Source organism: Crocuta crocuta, unplaced genomic scaffold (assembly GCF_008692635.1).
Source record: "Crocuta crocuta isolate KB4526 unplaced genomic scaffold, BGI_CrCroc_1.0 scaffold286, whole genome shotgun sequence".
In the NCBI taxonomy this organism is placed as follows: Eukaryota; Metazoa; Chordata; class Mammalia; order Carnivora; family Hyaenidae; genus Crocuta; species Crocuta crocuta.
This window is the reverse complement of record NW_027530979.1, coordinates 229,565-246,424: the sequence shown is the minus strand read 5'-3', so window position 1 is coordinate 246,424 and position 16,860 is coordinate 229,565. Positions and strand designations below refer to the sequence as shown.

The following is a 16,860-nucleotide window of genomic DNA, read 5'->3' as shown; positions in this document are numbered from 1 at the left end:
TTCTAATAAATCAATAGAACATATTGATTAAAAATAAAGAGAAGTTTTAAGAGGTCCTCAGTAATTTTTAAGAGTGTAAAGGAGTTTTGAGAACAAACAGTTCAAGAATCACTGTAATAAACCATGCTAATTATTCTATATCAAAATTTCAAAGAATGTTGGAATAATTTATGCTGTAGCAAATACATACTATATATATATAGTCTTCCCTCAGACGACAATCTAACCAAATAACTCCTACTCTTTAGGATCAGGCACATGTCTGCAACAGGGTTAAATTCAGAAATGAACTTGCACGGGTCAAGTAACACCATCTGCAAAGAGTCAAGAGATAATGCTAACAGCAAATGTCAAATCACAAATGCTATAAAGAATAAGCCCCATATGCACAAAAGCAAACTATGATCATATCAATACAACTCAAAATTCACTTTTCCTAAGAACTGATTACACAATAACTCTATCAATATTTGCATCAGTATTAATAACTCTGCAAATAGCATTTAATATTGAAAGAGTACCAAGAGATACATATACTCCAATATATCTTCAATAAGTCTCCAATATTCCCAAATGTTTTTCTATTAACATCTTTTCTATTTTATCCAAAATTGCTAAAATCAGAACTCACTTCAAAAATTAAATTCAAAAGATTTTCTTTAGGATTAGTGAGACTTACAAAAGCAAAATAGAAAAAAGGTTGTAAAAATAATAATTATCTGAATTAAGACCTAGCCTTTAAGCTTCACTTTATTACTTGAAACATCTCTATATAAGGCATTGATAAAATTTTACATACTGATCTATAGTGTATACACTCTAATAAAACTTTGATATGCATAAATATATGACGCTCATTAATGGAAGACAAGAAACTAACATCTGAGAGCTTACAATCTGAAATATTATCCTAAGTACTTCATATATATTACCTCACAATTCCCCAAAGAAAAATTTCCAAGCAAGTATTTTACAAATAGAAAGCTGACATTCATAAAGGCTTATTAATCTGCCCACAGTCAACCACAGTTAAGCAAACAGGGACCGAATTTTACCCAGACTAGTAAGAAAAGAAATTCCTTCAGAGAGTCTAGTCAGTCAGGCCCTTCTCTTCAAAGAATCTGATGGCATACTAGATAGAACAGTAGGCCTAAGCTCGGAAAAAAGTCCCAGAAATTCTACCAGTGTCTTGCTTTATGACTTTAGGAGACACACGGGCCTCAGTTTTATTTTGTTTTCCACCTTTATACAGAGGATTCTACCCCCACCATTCAGGACTATGAAGAAAGACATAGTTAAGAGGGACAGCCTGGTCCAGGTCCACACATAATTGGCACTGAAAACATAGTAGACTTGCTGTTACTAGTACTACATTTTAAGGGGAAAGTCTCTGTTGAAAGTTCATTATATGATACCACTAGGACTGAACCTATTGCTACAATTCTGATTATGGAACATCAACAACAGGAAGATACCTGTACTAATCAGGATGAGTCCTGATTAAGAAAATAACATGGAACTTTCAAGTCTTATTTGCTTCTGATGGCTAAAATGCTGTAACTAATAAATATTTTAAAGGGGCACCTGGGTGGCTCAGTTAAGCATCTGGCTCTTGACTTCAGCTCAGGTCATGATCTCACAGTTTGTGAGATCAAGACCCACATCAGGCTCTGCACTGATAGACATGCTCTGCCTGTTTGGCTCTGGCTGTTTGGGATTCTCTCTCTCCCTTTTCCTCTGCACCTCCTCCATTCAGGCATGTACACACGTGTGGGGGCTCTCTCTCTCTCTCAAAATACGTAAACATTTAAAAAATATTTTCAAAATGAATAAATATATGTAATAAATATACCTCAAGAGCATAAAGAACCTTAAAGACTCTCCAGCCCAATCAAATTCTAAGGCTTAATTATAATGAGTGTAGCCTTAACAGAGAGATTATTAGGAGTGAGAGGTTAAAAGAAGAAAAGCCCTTAGAGGTGCCAAGTATGGAAGATAAAGAAGATGGTACTGGGGAATCTAAGAAGTGTACTATTTTATTAGTTCAACAGTCACAGATACATATAAGTATTTCAAATGTAACTAATTATCTGCAGAAATATTAAAACTTATTTTTTATAAGGTTTCATCCTTTCTCTTATTTCAGCCAATTCCATATTTGGAACTCTTTAAAAGGGAAAAAAAATTGTTTCTAAAGAAACTGTGAATTATAATAAAAGCCAAAGATCCCTCAATATCTTTAAAATATTTTGTTTCAAAGCACTAAATACAGAAAAATGGACAGATTTATTTCCTGGCAAAGAAAGTACACTACAATGGAGATAGGATGTCTGAATTTAATTCTGGATTCACTCTGTAACCTTGGAGAAATTTCCTAACATTTCCACAAAATAGCTACCTTTTCCTAATTAGCAATGATCCATGAAGTGAACAAAATACTTCCTTCAAGTACCACCACCCTAATGTTTCTAATAGCATTATTAACAACAGGCACCTATGGAAAGAGCCCAATGTCCATCAAATGANGAGGGTTTAGCTATCAAAAAGAATGAAATCTTGCCATTTGCAAGGACATGGATCGAGCTAGACTGTATTATGTTAAGTGAGATAGGTCAATCAGGGAAAGACAAATACTATATAATTTCACACATTTGTGAAATTTAAGAAACAATCAGGTGACCATATGGGAAAGAGGGGTGGAAGAGGAGAGAGGGAAATGAGCCATAAGATACTCTTACCGATAGAGAACAAACTAAGGGTTGATGGAGGGAGGAGGGTGGAAAATGGTGATGGGGATTAAGGAGGGCATTTGTCTCGAGCACTGGGTGTTGTATGTAAGTGATGAATCACTGAATTCTACCCCTGAAATCAAGTTGCACTTGATGTTAACAAACTAAAATTAAAAAAAAAAAAAAAAAGTACCAGGAAAGCAGAGGTACCAAAAAATGAGAAAAACTTTTTTTAAAGAATTTGATGTTCGTAAAAGCCATCACCTTAACTACAAATTAGTACAAATGAAATTTTATTAGACTTTCTATATTTGCTTTGGTATGATTCTTTTCTTTTTAATCACTTGCAGGAGGGGAAGTGAAGTGTCTCCAAGTATAACCTTTTCAGTGCTTAGAGATGTTTCTAACAGTTTTTACTTCAGGACCACTGTTGAGGATTAAATGAAGTGATGCACATAAAGCACTTAACTTAATGCCTTATTCCAAACAGTAGGCACTCAAATGTTGCCATTATTGTTAATACTATCGTCATTAGCATTATTTTTCTCCACACATTTCAGACTAGAACTTCTTTCTTGCATCTTTGTGGTAACTGTGATCATATGCACACAGTTTTTATTTCCATGCTTCCAACACTAGTTCAACAGTAACATAAAGGTCTTTGGAAAATAAACTTTAAATAGCCAGTTCTTAAAAACTGCTTTATTGACCAGTCTTAAGTCAATAAACTAAATTCTGAATTGGGAAATCCTATGTTGGGGAACAAAAATGCCTTCAGCATGGACATAGCTTTTTATACACCCCTTTTACATTATATGTAAAAATATATTCCCATGGTTCTACTAAATTTCTGGAGGAACAGCACAGAGCATGGTTATTAAATATTACTATTCCAGAGTCAACTAAAACCTAAAGAAGAAATGGAAATTAACCATGTTATCACATATACTGATTACTCTTTAAATTATACTCTTTCCAGGCTTAAAGAAGGGGAAATAAAGTCAATAGACAATACATAATGTATAGCATGCCTTGAAGTGAAAATAACACTGGTCAAGAGTGATTGTAATGAACTAATTTTCTACTGAACCATCACTTCAAAATGATAAAAAAAAATTGCTATAACAGAATACAATTGCCCAGAAAGGAATCTAATATATAAAGTATGAATAACTTATTCTATAAAGTAAAAACTATCATAATAGTTGTTTATTTTCATTCACAGTTAGAAAAACTAAAACACCAGATGACTCATTTAAAACTCCACTACTCAAGCCACTGATACATGTTAAACTGTCCACTAAACACTGAAAAATCAATGAACCAGACCACACAGGGTGTATCTATAGATTTGTAGAGTGGCTCACTACATAGATTATAGCTCTTTAAACATACCATGTTCTTGCTCACACTGAAAATATGTTCTCTATCTTTCTGGTCCACTTGAAGAAGTTAAATCTAGTCATAGTTTAAGACTTGGCTCAAGATTTGGATAAAAGGCTATTATACAAAATCTATAAAGAACTTACCAAACTCAACAACTAAAAAAACAAATAATCCAGTGAAGAAATGAGCAGAAGACATGAATAAACACTTTTCCAAAGAAGACATCCAGATGGTCAACAGACACATGAAAAGATGCTCAGCATCACTCATTATCAGGGAAATACAAATCAACACTGAGATACCACCTCATATCGGTCAAAGTGGCTAAAATTAACAACTCAGGAAACAGCAGATGCTGATGTGGAGAAACGGGAATCCACTTGCACTGCTAGTGGGAATGCAGACTGGTACAGCCACTCTGGAAAACAGTGTGGAGGTTCCTCAAAATTTAAAAATAGAACCACCCTACGACCCAGCAATAGCACTGCTAGGAATTTACCCAAGGGATACAGGAGTGCTGATGCATAGGAGCACATGTACCCCAATGTTTATAGCAGTGCTTTCAACAATTGCCAAATTACAGAAAGAGCCTAAACGTCCATCAACTAATGCATGGATAAAGAAGATGTGGTTTATACATACAATGGGATACTTCTTGGCAATAAGAAAGAATTAAATCATGTCATTTGCAGTAACATGGATGGAATTGGAAGGTATTATGCTGAATGAAATAAGTCAGAGAAAGGCAGGTATATGTTTTCATTCATATGTGGATCTTAAGAAACTTAACAGAAGACCATGGGGGAAGGGAAGGGGAAAAAAAACAGTTACAAACAGAGAGGGAGGGAGGCAAACCATAAGAGACTTAAATACAGAGAACAAACTGAAGGTGGATGGGGGTTGGGGGAGAGGTGAAAATGGATGATGGGCATCGAGGACGGCACTTGTTGGGTTGAGCACCGGGTGCTGCATGTAAGTGATGAACCACAGGAATCTACCTCAAAAACCAAGAGCATACTTTACATACTGTATGTTAGCCAATTTGACAATAAATTATATTAAATAAATATTTTTTTTTAAAAAGACTTGGCTCAAGATTAACCTCCTCTATTAATACTTTTCCTACCATACTAAGCACTCCATACAATCTCTGTCTGGTTCTTTTATACTCATTTTCTCCATATATACAGTTGACTTGTAAACAACATGGGTTTGAATTGTGTGGGTTGACTTATATGTGGGTTTTTTTTCTCAATTAATACGTTACTGTAAACATATGTTCTCTTCCTTATGATTTTCTTAATAGCATTCTCTTTTCTCTAGGTTACCTCATCACAAGAATATAGTAATATAATACATATAACATATCAGATATGTTATTAATTGACTTTTTGTGTTATCAGTAAGGTTCCAGTCAACAGTAGGCTATTAGTAGTTAAGTTTGGGGGTGAAGAGTCAAAAGTTATAGGTGGATCTTTGACTGTGCAGGGGGTCTGTGCCCCTGATACCTTGTGTGTTGCTCAAGAGTCAGGGGTAGTACCACAATACCTATGGTATTTGAGTACACTTACGCAATAATTTGTCTCCTCCTACTGAACAATTAATTCCTTGAGAAACAATTGCTATAGTAATTCATTGTTTTTATGTCCAATAATTAGCATTGTACCTCATATATAGTAAGTATACAACAAGTATATGGATGGATAGATGCATGATGGATCCAGTATGACCTTACAATGAGGTAGATTATGAAAAAAACTTAAGAACTAAAATACATTCTCTCTCCAGCAATCAGATTCAGTTACTACTTACAAACTGTAGCAAGGAAATAAGAAATATAAACTTCACTGTAGATATTCGGAAGTGAATAGTTTTATGACTAACTGAAAAATAAAATTACTTACACATTTATAATCTTTGGTTTACTATAATCATAATAAGAAAACTGCTATGTATTCAGTTATGATAGGCAAGTATCAGTAGAATTTTCTCTTTAAATCACAATTTTTAAAACAATACTATTATCTTCAGAATGTTAGAAAAAATCCATTTTATGAATGTGGACCATCTCTGATATAAATTAAACTGTAAAAAAGTCAAGATAAATGAGACTGATCAAAGAAGTAACAAATACAATAACTTACTTCCAAACTAAAGTCCTAGTATTATTACCATGGGTTCAGTTCTCCAATATCTGTTTAGCTAATTAATTTTCTCTGAAAAAAAAAAAAACCTAGTATTTTTTTCTATATTCCTAACCGATACTCCATGTGATTTAAAATAATACAAATAATAATCACAGCTACCATGTAATAAGTATTTACTAAATGCTACTTACCATTTCATATATAATAGCTCATTTAAAGCTTATAACAATTCTATTATTTTTGTATTCATATAGTCCTGTGAGACAGCTCAACAATAAAACAGCCTCTGAAAATTCAATAACCTAAAGTCTTACTACCAATTTTAAGTGGGAAAGGAAGGACTATCTGATATCAAAGCCTCTGGCCTTTGTGTAACAGTATGTCACTTCTCTTAATCCTTCATTAAAATGCTACTCATCCAATTCATCTAGTATTAACATTCAATTGACATTATTTTAAATTTATAACAGGAAAGGAATATAATGCCAATATTGACAGCAAAACCCAACACCTTAAGATAAACTTTTCACGTTGCTGCAATTCATCATTTTGATAACATGACTTAATCATGGCATAGAACATAATTAAAATAACATTTTCCCTTGTGTGATATAAAAAACTTATAAAGACAGTTCTTTACTCCATAATACAAAATAGTCCAATTATTTGGATCAGTCTGTTTTTCAGAGCTTATTCTTTCAAACACAGAAACTAGTGAAAAATATTTTTCTAAATCAGTAACTCGTTCAATATATTAAATTTTGAATATTTTGAAATTTATTATGTTTTCATTATGAAATAATGAAATAAATTTCATTATGAAATTTATTATGTTTTCATCAAAGAAATCTAAAACAATATACAAACATTAACCCTTTTTTGTTGAGTAATCATATGACTTATCATTTAAACCTACATACTCTTTGAAGAAGGGACCCTACTGATTATTATACTGCGACAACAGATTTAACCAGGACTGTGCCAATAACCAGGACAAGAGGACATCTTAACATGTCCTCAGAGTCTTGCCCTCAGAGTCTTCTGCTAGTCATTATACTCACAGTTCTCCTACAACTACTAAATGGAAAGACATGCATGCCTACTAGATAAGCCACTTGGTTATATATTTTACAGTAGTACAATGTTAAACCATCTTTGCTAACTATGTTTTAAAAAGGCTACTAAGATCATTCACATTAATATAAAACTTGAATAACTTCAACTATACCTCATTCTGAAGTTCATCACCACTTTTAACGGAAGCAAGCATATCATATAAAGTACAGCAAAGATCTTCTATTCTTGTTGCTTCAGCCATTTCATTTAAAGTTGCATTTAAGTACTTCTCAACTTCACACCACAAAAAGGAGTCATTTGTTTTTTCCACAGGCTTGAGTTCTGGGGTAGACTGTTCCTGAAAATGTTCATTCAGAAACTTCTTATAATCAAGGCTTATTGTTTTCTGGGGTTCACCATTTATTGGCAGTTCATCAAAGTAGTCCAAATCATGCATGTCAAATGAAAATGCTAAATTTTTACCAAATAAAACTCTATCACCATATTCTTCTTCTGTCATCTGGATAAGAGCAGTCAGATTGTCTTGGCAAAAATGAGAAATAATTCGATTAGTAGCATGACAAGCTGCAGTGGCAGATGATGATGGAAAGGGACCAAACATCTGTTTGATAGCTTTTGTCTCCTTGTGACCAACAGAGTCCTTCAAGTGAAATGTCTTGAAGAGAAATGCAGCCGCACTTTCAATTGCTTCTTTTCCATTATCTATTCCAACTATTCGAAGATGAAAGAAACAGAATTAGCTCAAATGAATCACAGTTCAAGTTACCATCTTCAAAAAAACTACTACCAATATTCTTCTGGGTAATTCAATAGTGAAAGTATACTGATAAAGATAACCAATTTCGGAGCAGAAAAATCCCTGTACATTTATTCCCAAATTCCCAAAGAACCATATTAGGTCAATAAATCATTATCAGTAATCATTCTCTATCTAAAAAGGAGAAACCTAGGAGCGCCTGGGTGGCTTAGTCAGTTAAGTGTCCAACTTTCGCTAAGGTCATGACCTCGCGGTTCGTGGGTTCGAGCCCCGCGTCGGGCTCTGTGCTGACTGCCAGCTCAGAGCCTGGAGCCTATTTCAGAGTCTGTGTCTCCCTCTCTCTCCGACCCTCCCCTGCTCACAATGTCTCTCACTCTCTCCTAGAAATAAATAAAAAAGAAAAACTACAAAACACTAATGAAAAATTTTTTTTAAAAAAAGGAGAAACCTAGTAACAACTCATTACCTCTTTCTGAAAACAACTTTAGGTGTTAGCTAAAAACTTACTTAAAAGTATTTTTTAAAAGAGTTTCCATGGGCTAGTTAAATAAACCAGAATAAGGTGTAAAATGCATCTGAATTATAGACTTTTGGAGCTAGAAGAAAACCTCAGGAGATCTACAACTTCCTTTCTAATTTGTACTGTGAATCTGAAATGGCAAGAAATAGATTTATAGTTTTCACTCAAAACCATTTACTAACATCAAGGATAGACACAAATAGAATCTTTTCAAATAAACTTAGCCAATATTATAAAACATTTAAAAGAATCCACTGTTCAAAGGCCAGAAGTAAATTCCTTACCAAAGTGAAAGGAGGTAAAGAAGCTGCCACTAACTTCTTTAAAACATAAATTTCTCATAACTGATTTTCTCAAATAAAAGAAGGAAAGAACATATAATTGTGTCATAGAATTCAAGTAGCCTAAGAGCAGAAAAAGGAATTTTAATCTTCAGAAGGCCTCAAAGTCAATGTGACTGACCTTAAGGAATAAAGTTAGTAATATAATACTACATTATATTACTAAAACCATTGCTACAAACTTATTGATCACAAATATTAAGCAGCTTAGTACAGCTTGATATTCAATCCAAAATCATATTTTCATGTTTTCAAGTCATCCCAGGAGTTGACTCCATCTTCCCCCCCCCCCCCCCTTTCTTACTCATCATTATTCATTTCCAACTTCAGGATTTCTTAACATCCAAAAACCAGGTCCTGTCCTATTCTATACCTGTTTCCACACCTTTATGTAACCTTCCACAAGGTCTACGACTGTTGGAATTTTACAGATGTTTCAGAATCCAGTTTAATTGCTTCATTCAACATGAGCATGAATATTGTATACAGTGTTGTACTCCCTCATTGTTCATATCCCAAAATAGGTGCCTCAAAAGAAACCTCTTGGATTAACCTAAGTACAGATATAGTGTTTTGGTGTTTTTTTTTAATTTTTTTAATGTTTTTTTATTATTATTTTTTTATTTCTAGGAGAGAGAGAGAGAGACAGCGTGAGCAGGGGAGGGTTAGAGAGAGGGAGACACAGAACTGGAAACAGGCTCCAGGCTCTGAGCTGTCAGCACAGAGCCTGACGCGGGGCTCGAACCCATGAACCGCGAGATCATGACCTAAGCAAAAGTCGGACGTTTAACCGACTAAGCCACCTAGGCGCCCCCAGATATAGTGTTTTTACACTATATCATACTGCCTCAGTAATTTATCTGTTGTTTACATGTGTGTAGAATACTAATAATTTATTAGTGAAGGTAATTTTACAATGGCTATTACTTCTAACAGCAATTTTACATGGCTATTATTTCTGATTTTTTCAAGTATAAACTCTACTTGTATGATTATAAAAAATTTAAGGAACAGTATGGGACATATAATCTTTTCTATTTAGGAAAATGCATGACTAAAAACTTCTATAAATTAAATAATGCTTTAAAATAATTGAATAAGTTATGTACATTTTATTTAGTCTATACATGATGCTTAGAGAACTTGGGTTCTGAATAATTTAGGAATTGTGATAATTCTACAAATAATTCAACAGGGTTGGGACTACTGAAGTCTGAATAAAAACGAACTCTCATTTTCAAATTCACTTTATATCTAACATTGTAAACATGTATTCTTTTGTAAAGATATTTTGCACCTTGGGATTTTTCTTAAACTTACTAAGAACTTTTACATTAAATTATCTCGGTCTTTCCTGACAAAATTAGCTCCATCTTACAGATGATAAAATGGAGACTCAGAGAAAATTTGGGAGAGATAAAACAGCTATTTAGTTATTAAACAAGATTCAGAGCAGTCTTCTAACTCCTAACAACGTTATTCTACTACACCACACTGATTCTCTGTAAATTCCCAGAAAGTAGATTTATCCCTAATTCTCATTTACTAAATAAATGACAAATCACTTTAGGAAATAAAGTAACAAATGGGAGAATACTCTTAATTTCTTACCAAAAATGGAATTAAATACTATTATTATATCTCTTGCATTCATTAAATATAATGCAGTGGATCCATACATCTTGCCAGAAAATAATCTCCATGGCATCAGAGAAAGATAAGTTATGAGTCCACGTTTGAAGAAAAAAATAACTACAGACTCTTAGAAATATTTACTAAGACCTGGGGCACCTGGGTGGCCCAGTAGGTTAAGCACCCAACTTCAGCTGTCATGATCTCACAGTTTGTGGGTTTCAGGCCCGTGTCGGGCTCTGTGCTGACAGCTAGCTTCAGAGCCTCGAGCCTGTTTAAGATTCTGTGTCTCCCTCTCTTTCTGACCCTCCCCTGTTCACGCTGTCTCTCTCAGAAATAAATAATTTTTAAAAATTAAAAAAAAACGTATCTACAAAGATCAAAAACATTTTTTCAGGGTTTCAAATTTTTTAAATTATAGTATCTATTTCCCAAAAAACCACACAATTTCTTTAATAAATCTTTTAAAAAAATTTTTTAACGTTTATTTTTGAGAGACACAGAATGTGAGCAGGGGAGGGGCAGAGAGAGAGAGAGAGGCACAGAATCCAAAGCAGGCTCCAGGCTCTAAACTGTCATCACAGAGAACCACGCCAGCTTGAACTCACGGAGCACAAAATCATGACCCAAGCTAAAGTCGGACGCCCGACTGAGCCACCCATGTGCCCCTCTCTAAAAAATCTTAAGCTATGAGGTTAATACCCTTGCCTAATTAACTCTCCTGTACAATCTACTCCAGTGTATCTTTGAGTAGGACACATGTTTATACCACAAGTGGTTTCTAAAAAGTGAACCAGCGCTGCGCAGTATTCGGGAGTCTGGGAATTCGTCTTGAAGACATTAGCAAACACCACTGTGGTCACCGTTGGCTTTCCAACAAAGAGACTACTGCATTCTGAAAACAATGGACTTCCCTGGAGCACTAAGACACGTAAACACAACTTTTCACCCCGCCGCCCTTCAGCAACTGCGCACGCGTGCCTTGCCCGCCCAGAGATGCGACACGCATTCCAGCACGCACGGTCCGCACGTGATGACGTAGTCATCACAGGCCATAGGCTGTGGGCCGACCACCCGGATGAGAAAGCAGCTTAAGATTGGAGGAGAGGACCTTGGCCGCAGGCTGACAGCAACAAATGGGCCACCCCAGTTTACTAACACTTGCCCACCCACGAAGCCAGCACTCAGAGCTTTCGGTGACTAAGCCACATGAAAGGTATCTGTAAAACATGGAGAAAACATCTGAAGAAAGTTAATACAGCCGGTTGTCTGTCTGGCCTGTCAGTCTAGCAGGCCCCACCTCCGCTCAACAGAAAGGCAGGAGAAGGGAAACTACAGGAAACCTAAGCGCTTCTCCATCAACTCGCTGAACCAGTGCACAAATAACTGCGCCACACAGATGAGACCTCAGAAAGTGTGTGTGGTGCACTTCTAAAGAGTAAACTTGTAAACAATAGTCCTTTTCTTCCACTGTACTGAAAATTAAATTTGTTAACAAATAACCAAGTTATTTTTAGGTACAACGTAATACCGATTTCTATTTTATGTACAATGTAGAACTGATAAACGTTTAAGTGATTTAGAAGACTAAAGCTCTTTAACAGTTAACATTAGCTCCCAGTTCTTCAAGTCTTCTGTTTCACACCACTTACTGTCCTAATCGTTCTGGGAGGATGTTAAGAATCTTAGTTGTGTCCTCAAGATAAAATATCAGTGAAGAGTAAGATATACACCAATCAACTGTCGAAAGCTTTAATGAGAAACTTAGTATCTCCAGACCTTTAAGAAAGCTAGTCTAGATACTCCCCACTTGAGTATCAAATTTTCTATCCATAAAACACTAAACAAGATAGACTGTAAATCAGAAAACTGGCTCTATCACCTGGCATTTCAACTGCAACACATTTAAAGAGATATGATGCTTAGGTTACTAGAATACTCTGTATTAATAATACACACTTGCCATGCGTACTTCAGTTACATTGAGAGAAAATGTGAAATGTACAATAAACTGTAAAGATATAACGTGACTGATTAACATAAAACACATTTTTTAAATTAGAGTTGAGTGATGACTAATCATAAATCATTCTCAACACACATTTTACTTCTAGGTTTTCTTTGATAGCAAAATACTAAGAATTACAAGGTTGTAAATTATAACTTTTAACTAATAACTTACACTACAGTAGTTGGGGAATTCTTAAAACAGAATGAGAAATTTTTTAATTGAAAATTGAATAAAAATATCCATCAACTGCTTGCATCCTTAACTACTAATATTCAGTTTATGAGTTGTTAACAAATGAGTTCCTTGACCAGTTAAATCTTCAATGTTCAGCAGAAAATATTTTATGAATATCTTTTACTGTTTATATTTTAATATTGAAATGTTCAGAGCAAATTTAGTTTTTCATGTTATGCAAAACTCTAAGTGTTCATTTTACTGAACACTTGATCTGCATTTGTAAATATTATATTATTATAACCCTGCATCAGTGTCACCTGAAGTTCATTCCAATTGTTATTAAGCATCAGCAACACAGCCCAGCTACTAAAAACATTTTATATTTGCATGGAGATTAGCTCATTTTTAAACTGGTAATTATAATTATTTACAAATATGTAAAATAGTGTCCTATAAACTTTCCTAGGATAGCATTACATATAAAAAGGTACAAAAATAAGGATTCAACTTAATCATATACTATTCCATTCCCCAATCATTTCTCTCCCCTTTACATATTCCCTTCCAGTGCCTGTTGGTGTGTTTTTCTTTTTAACAAGTACAGTATCTAAAATTGTCTGAAATGAATCTTACAACTATTTTCCTCATTTTACAGAGATGCTTAGACACACTGAGATTAAATCACACACTAAGACTGTAAGAGCCAGGATCATTTGTATTTGCATTATACCATCTTTCACCTAATTACCAAATTATGAAAATAAATTTCTGATGCAATACAGATAAGCATTTAGCATATGGCTTTTTGGGAATAAACTGAACAATTAATGTGATATAAATTTAAAATTGCCTACATAATTCAATTTAATATAATGAGCTTCATTTATTTTAAGAGTGTAACTCTACATCAAAGCACTTCCAGCAAAACCTCACATTAAGTAGGCATAGTATTCAAGAAATGTTCAATATGATAACTTGGAGTTCCTTAAATATTAAGATTAGTTCTACACTTATATAGAAATTACTGCCTTCGGGGTGAGCAAATCAAGGAAAACAGAGAAACATACCTGGTAGAGAAAAAGTATAGTAGAAAAGATTAAAAACAGTCCAACACACTTCCCCATGTTTTAAAGTCACCCATTTAATTATGTTATTAATTACAAGATGTGAATACTTATCTTACAGTGTAGACTTCAACATCCAGCCACTATATTATCATTTTTAGTACTATAAAATCCTGCATCAAGTTACACCTTGACCTCCCAAGCAACAAAATAGCTAACATAAAAATGTCAATTTCATATAATTGACAAGTTCACATAAAAATAACAGTAAAACCATTATTTTGAGCATCACTAAAGAAATAAACTGTACCTTTGAGCAAATCACATACCTCACTGACATTTAACTGGCATTTTAAACTTTAACATCCAAGAGAAAACATTAAAAAAAAAAAGGTGCTGTAAAGTTTTTCTTCAGTTCTGTATCCATTTATCAGATGCTTACTAGTATTATATTTGATATTATAAAGAAAATCAACTGCACCTTAAAAATGCCTCTACTAAGGAAGCAGTGTAAATTACGTAAGAATAATTTGTAAATGAATAAAATACTGATAAACTAAAACTTCAAGAACTGAAAATTTGATTTCCAACTCTTGCCATTGCTACAGTATCTATTCAAATTATAGTTGTTTTGCCATATTCTCCAGTAATCTGAGCTGCCTGTTTGCACAGCTGATACATTTGCAAAGCCAGCTATGATTTCATTAAGTTATTCAGCTCTTTCATTTGTCATTACTCTGGTGAAACAGACATAAATTTAACAACTCTGACCCTGACCCTGAACATCTAAAATAAAATCTAAATCTGCCCCAAGTGCTCTTCTCTATGAATCCCTTCCTGACTTACCCAAGCACTGTTTCTGCCCTTTCTGTATCATCACATCACTGGGCACGTACATCTGTCATAACATGTGAACAACTATCTTTTTACCAATAGCTACTGGTACATGTAGGTTATAAGAAAATTATTCACTGACAGCCATTTACTAGCCTGACTCTAGACACTTTGCAGTATTGCTTCACATCACAACTACACAAAATAAGAATTATCATCACTATGCTACAGATGAGAAAACAGGATTAATGGTATTAATTAGCTACTAATAAAGAACTGAATTTGTACATCTATTAACTGATAACTTCAAGTCATCCTAAACTATAGGAAAATATTATGAAAACAAAACAAAAAACAAATAGTGAATAAAAATAGTTGTGACTAAACAAAATACTAACTTACTGGATCTTTCCACATATCTAAAAAAACTATAGGCAAGTACAATTTATTCAGAAATGCAAAAGTCGTTCAATTATCAGAAAATCTAACAACATAATCTACTCTCAAAAAATCAGAAGAGAATGTCTAGTGCACATATATGATGGCTAGATGTAAAGCAAGTGGTGAACAAAAGATAACAAACATGAAGAAAAGGCCAAGCCATTAGCACTCTTGGGCCCTATTACTACCAAGTTGCTGAATCCTACAGAGGGAGTTTGTGATACAATACTTAAACCCACTTGGTCTATTACCATAGCAGGCTTTGATATCTGAGCTGAATATATTCCTATTTCATATTTATGAATGTATAAATATGTAATGAAAATAGGCATGAGAATGATAAATACAAATTTATTTATTATATTTGTGACACTGGTTACCAGAGGCTTAGCAGTTTTCATAATGAGTTCTGACAACATTAAGATTTTATTTCTTAAAACAGAAAAACTGAAGGAAAGACAGCCAAGTGTTAAGCTAGATCGTGAATACACAGGTATTTGTTACGTTTTTATTTTTATCAGTTTGAAATATTTCAAGAAAAATGATTATATAAAGCCATATTTTTATTGAATAAAACAAGAACATATACAGTACACATACAGCTCAAAGAATTATCACAAAATGATGTACCTATGTGATTTGGAAAACTACTTCCAGAAAGAGATAATCAGCTCTCCAGAAACTTCCAAATCCACTGCCAGTCATCACCTGCTTCCTCAAAAGTAGCCACTATTCTGACTTCTGAAACAAGGATTAGTCATGCCTAGGTTTGCAGCTTCATATAAACAGAATTTTCATCCTGTCATTTTGTTTGGGTGCTTCCATTCAACATTGTTAAGATTCATTTACAATGTTACATATACAGCTCTAGCTCCTTATTGCTATAAGGTAGTCTATATATCATAATTTATCTATGTTCAACTGTTTAACAGTGAATTGGTTTGTTTCCACTTTAAGGCTATTACAAATAATGTTGCCATAAATGCACTGGTCTTTTGTGTGTATGTGTAGGCATTGTTACTGGATATTTATGTACATATTATTGGCTAATATATACCAAAATTTAAAATTTCACTTGTCCAACCATGGCAGATACTGTCAGTTATTCAAAGCAGCCATACCAGTTTAAACTCTACCCAGTAGTGCATGAGAATTCTTATTTCACATTCTTGAACCTGACCCACTGGTATGTTAGCATGTCATTCTTTTTAATTTTAACCATTCTATCAGTGCACATGTTAATGGCATCTCTCTGATTACCAATAAGGTTGGACACCTTTTCATGTTTACTAGCCATTCAATTATCTTCTGCATCTACAAAGTGCTGGTTCAAGGCTCTTGGTCCTTTTTATATATGACTACCTTTTCTTATTAATTTGTAGAAGTTCATATTTAATGTAGATACAAACTTTCTTTGGGGTTATATATATTGAAGCTATATTCTCCTACTTTGTAACCTGCCTTTTCACTTTCAAAGAATAAAATATGTTTTAATGTAGTTCAATGTACCAGTCATTCTCTTTAGGAAGGCTTTCTGTTTATTGCTTAATAAAATTTTCCATAAAGATAACAAAGATATTCTACTTATCTTTAGAGGATTTATTAGTTTCAGCCTCTTATTTTATAAGCTACTTAGAATTCTCTGTATAGGTATAATTTTTTCATATGCATATACAGTTGACCCAGCACCATGTACTGAAAAAACAGCCATGTTTCACTACTTAATAGTGTTTATGGTAAAGAA

General features: G+C 33.9%; 1 protein-coding gene across 1 annotated transcript in view; it reads right to left on the bottom strand.

Annotated features, from left to right (window-relative positions):
* The window catches only part of ASCC3 (activating signal cointegrator 1 complex subunit 3), a 328,548-nt gene that overhangs the window by 283,655 nt on the left and 28,033 nt on the right, over nucleotides 1-16,860 (bottom strand). The window contains exon 4 of the mRNA XM_077770165.1: nucleotides 7,491-8,050. Coding sequence (XP_077626291.1) covers nucleotides 7,491-8,050 — 560 coding nt within the window. The remainder of the gene's footprint in view (nucleotides 1-7,490; nucleotides 8,051-16,860) is intronic.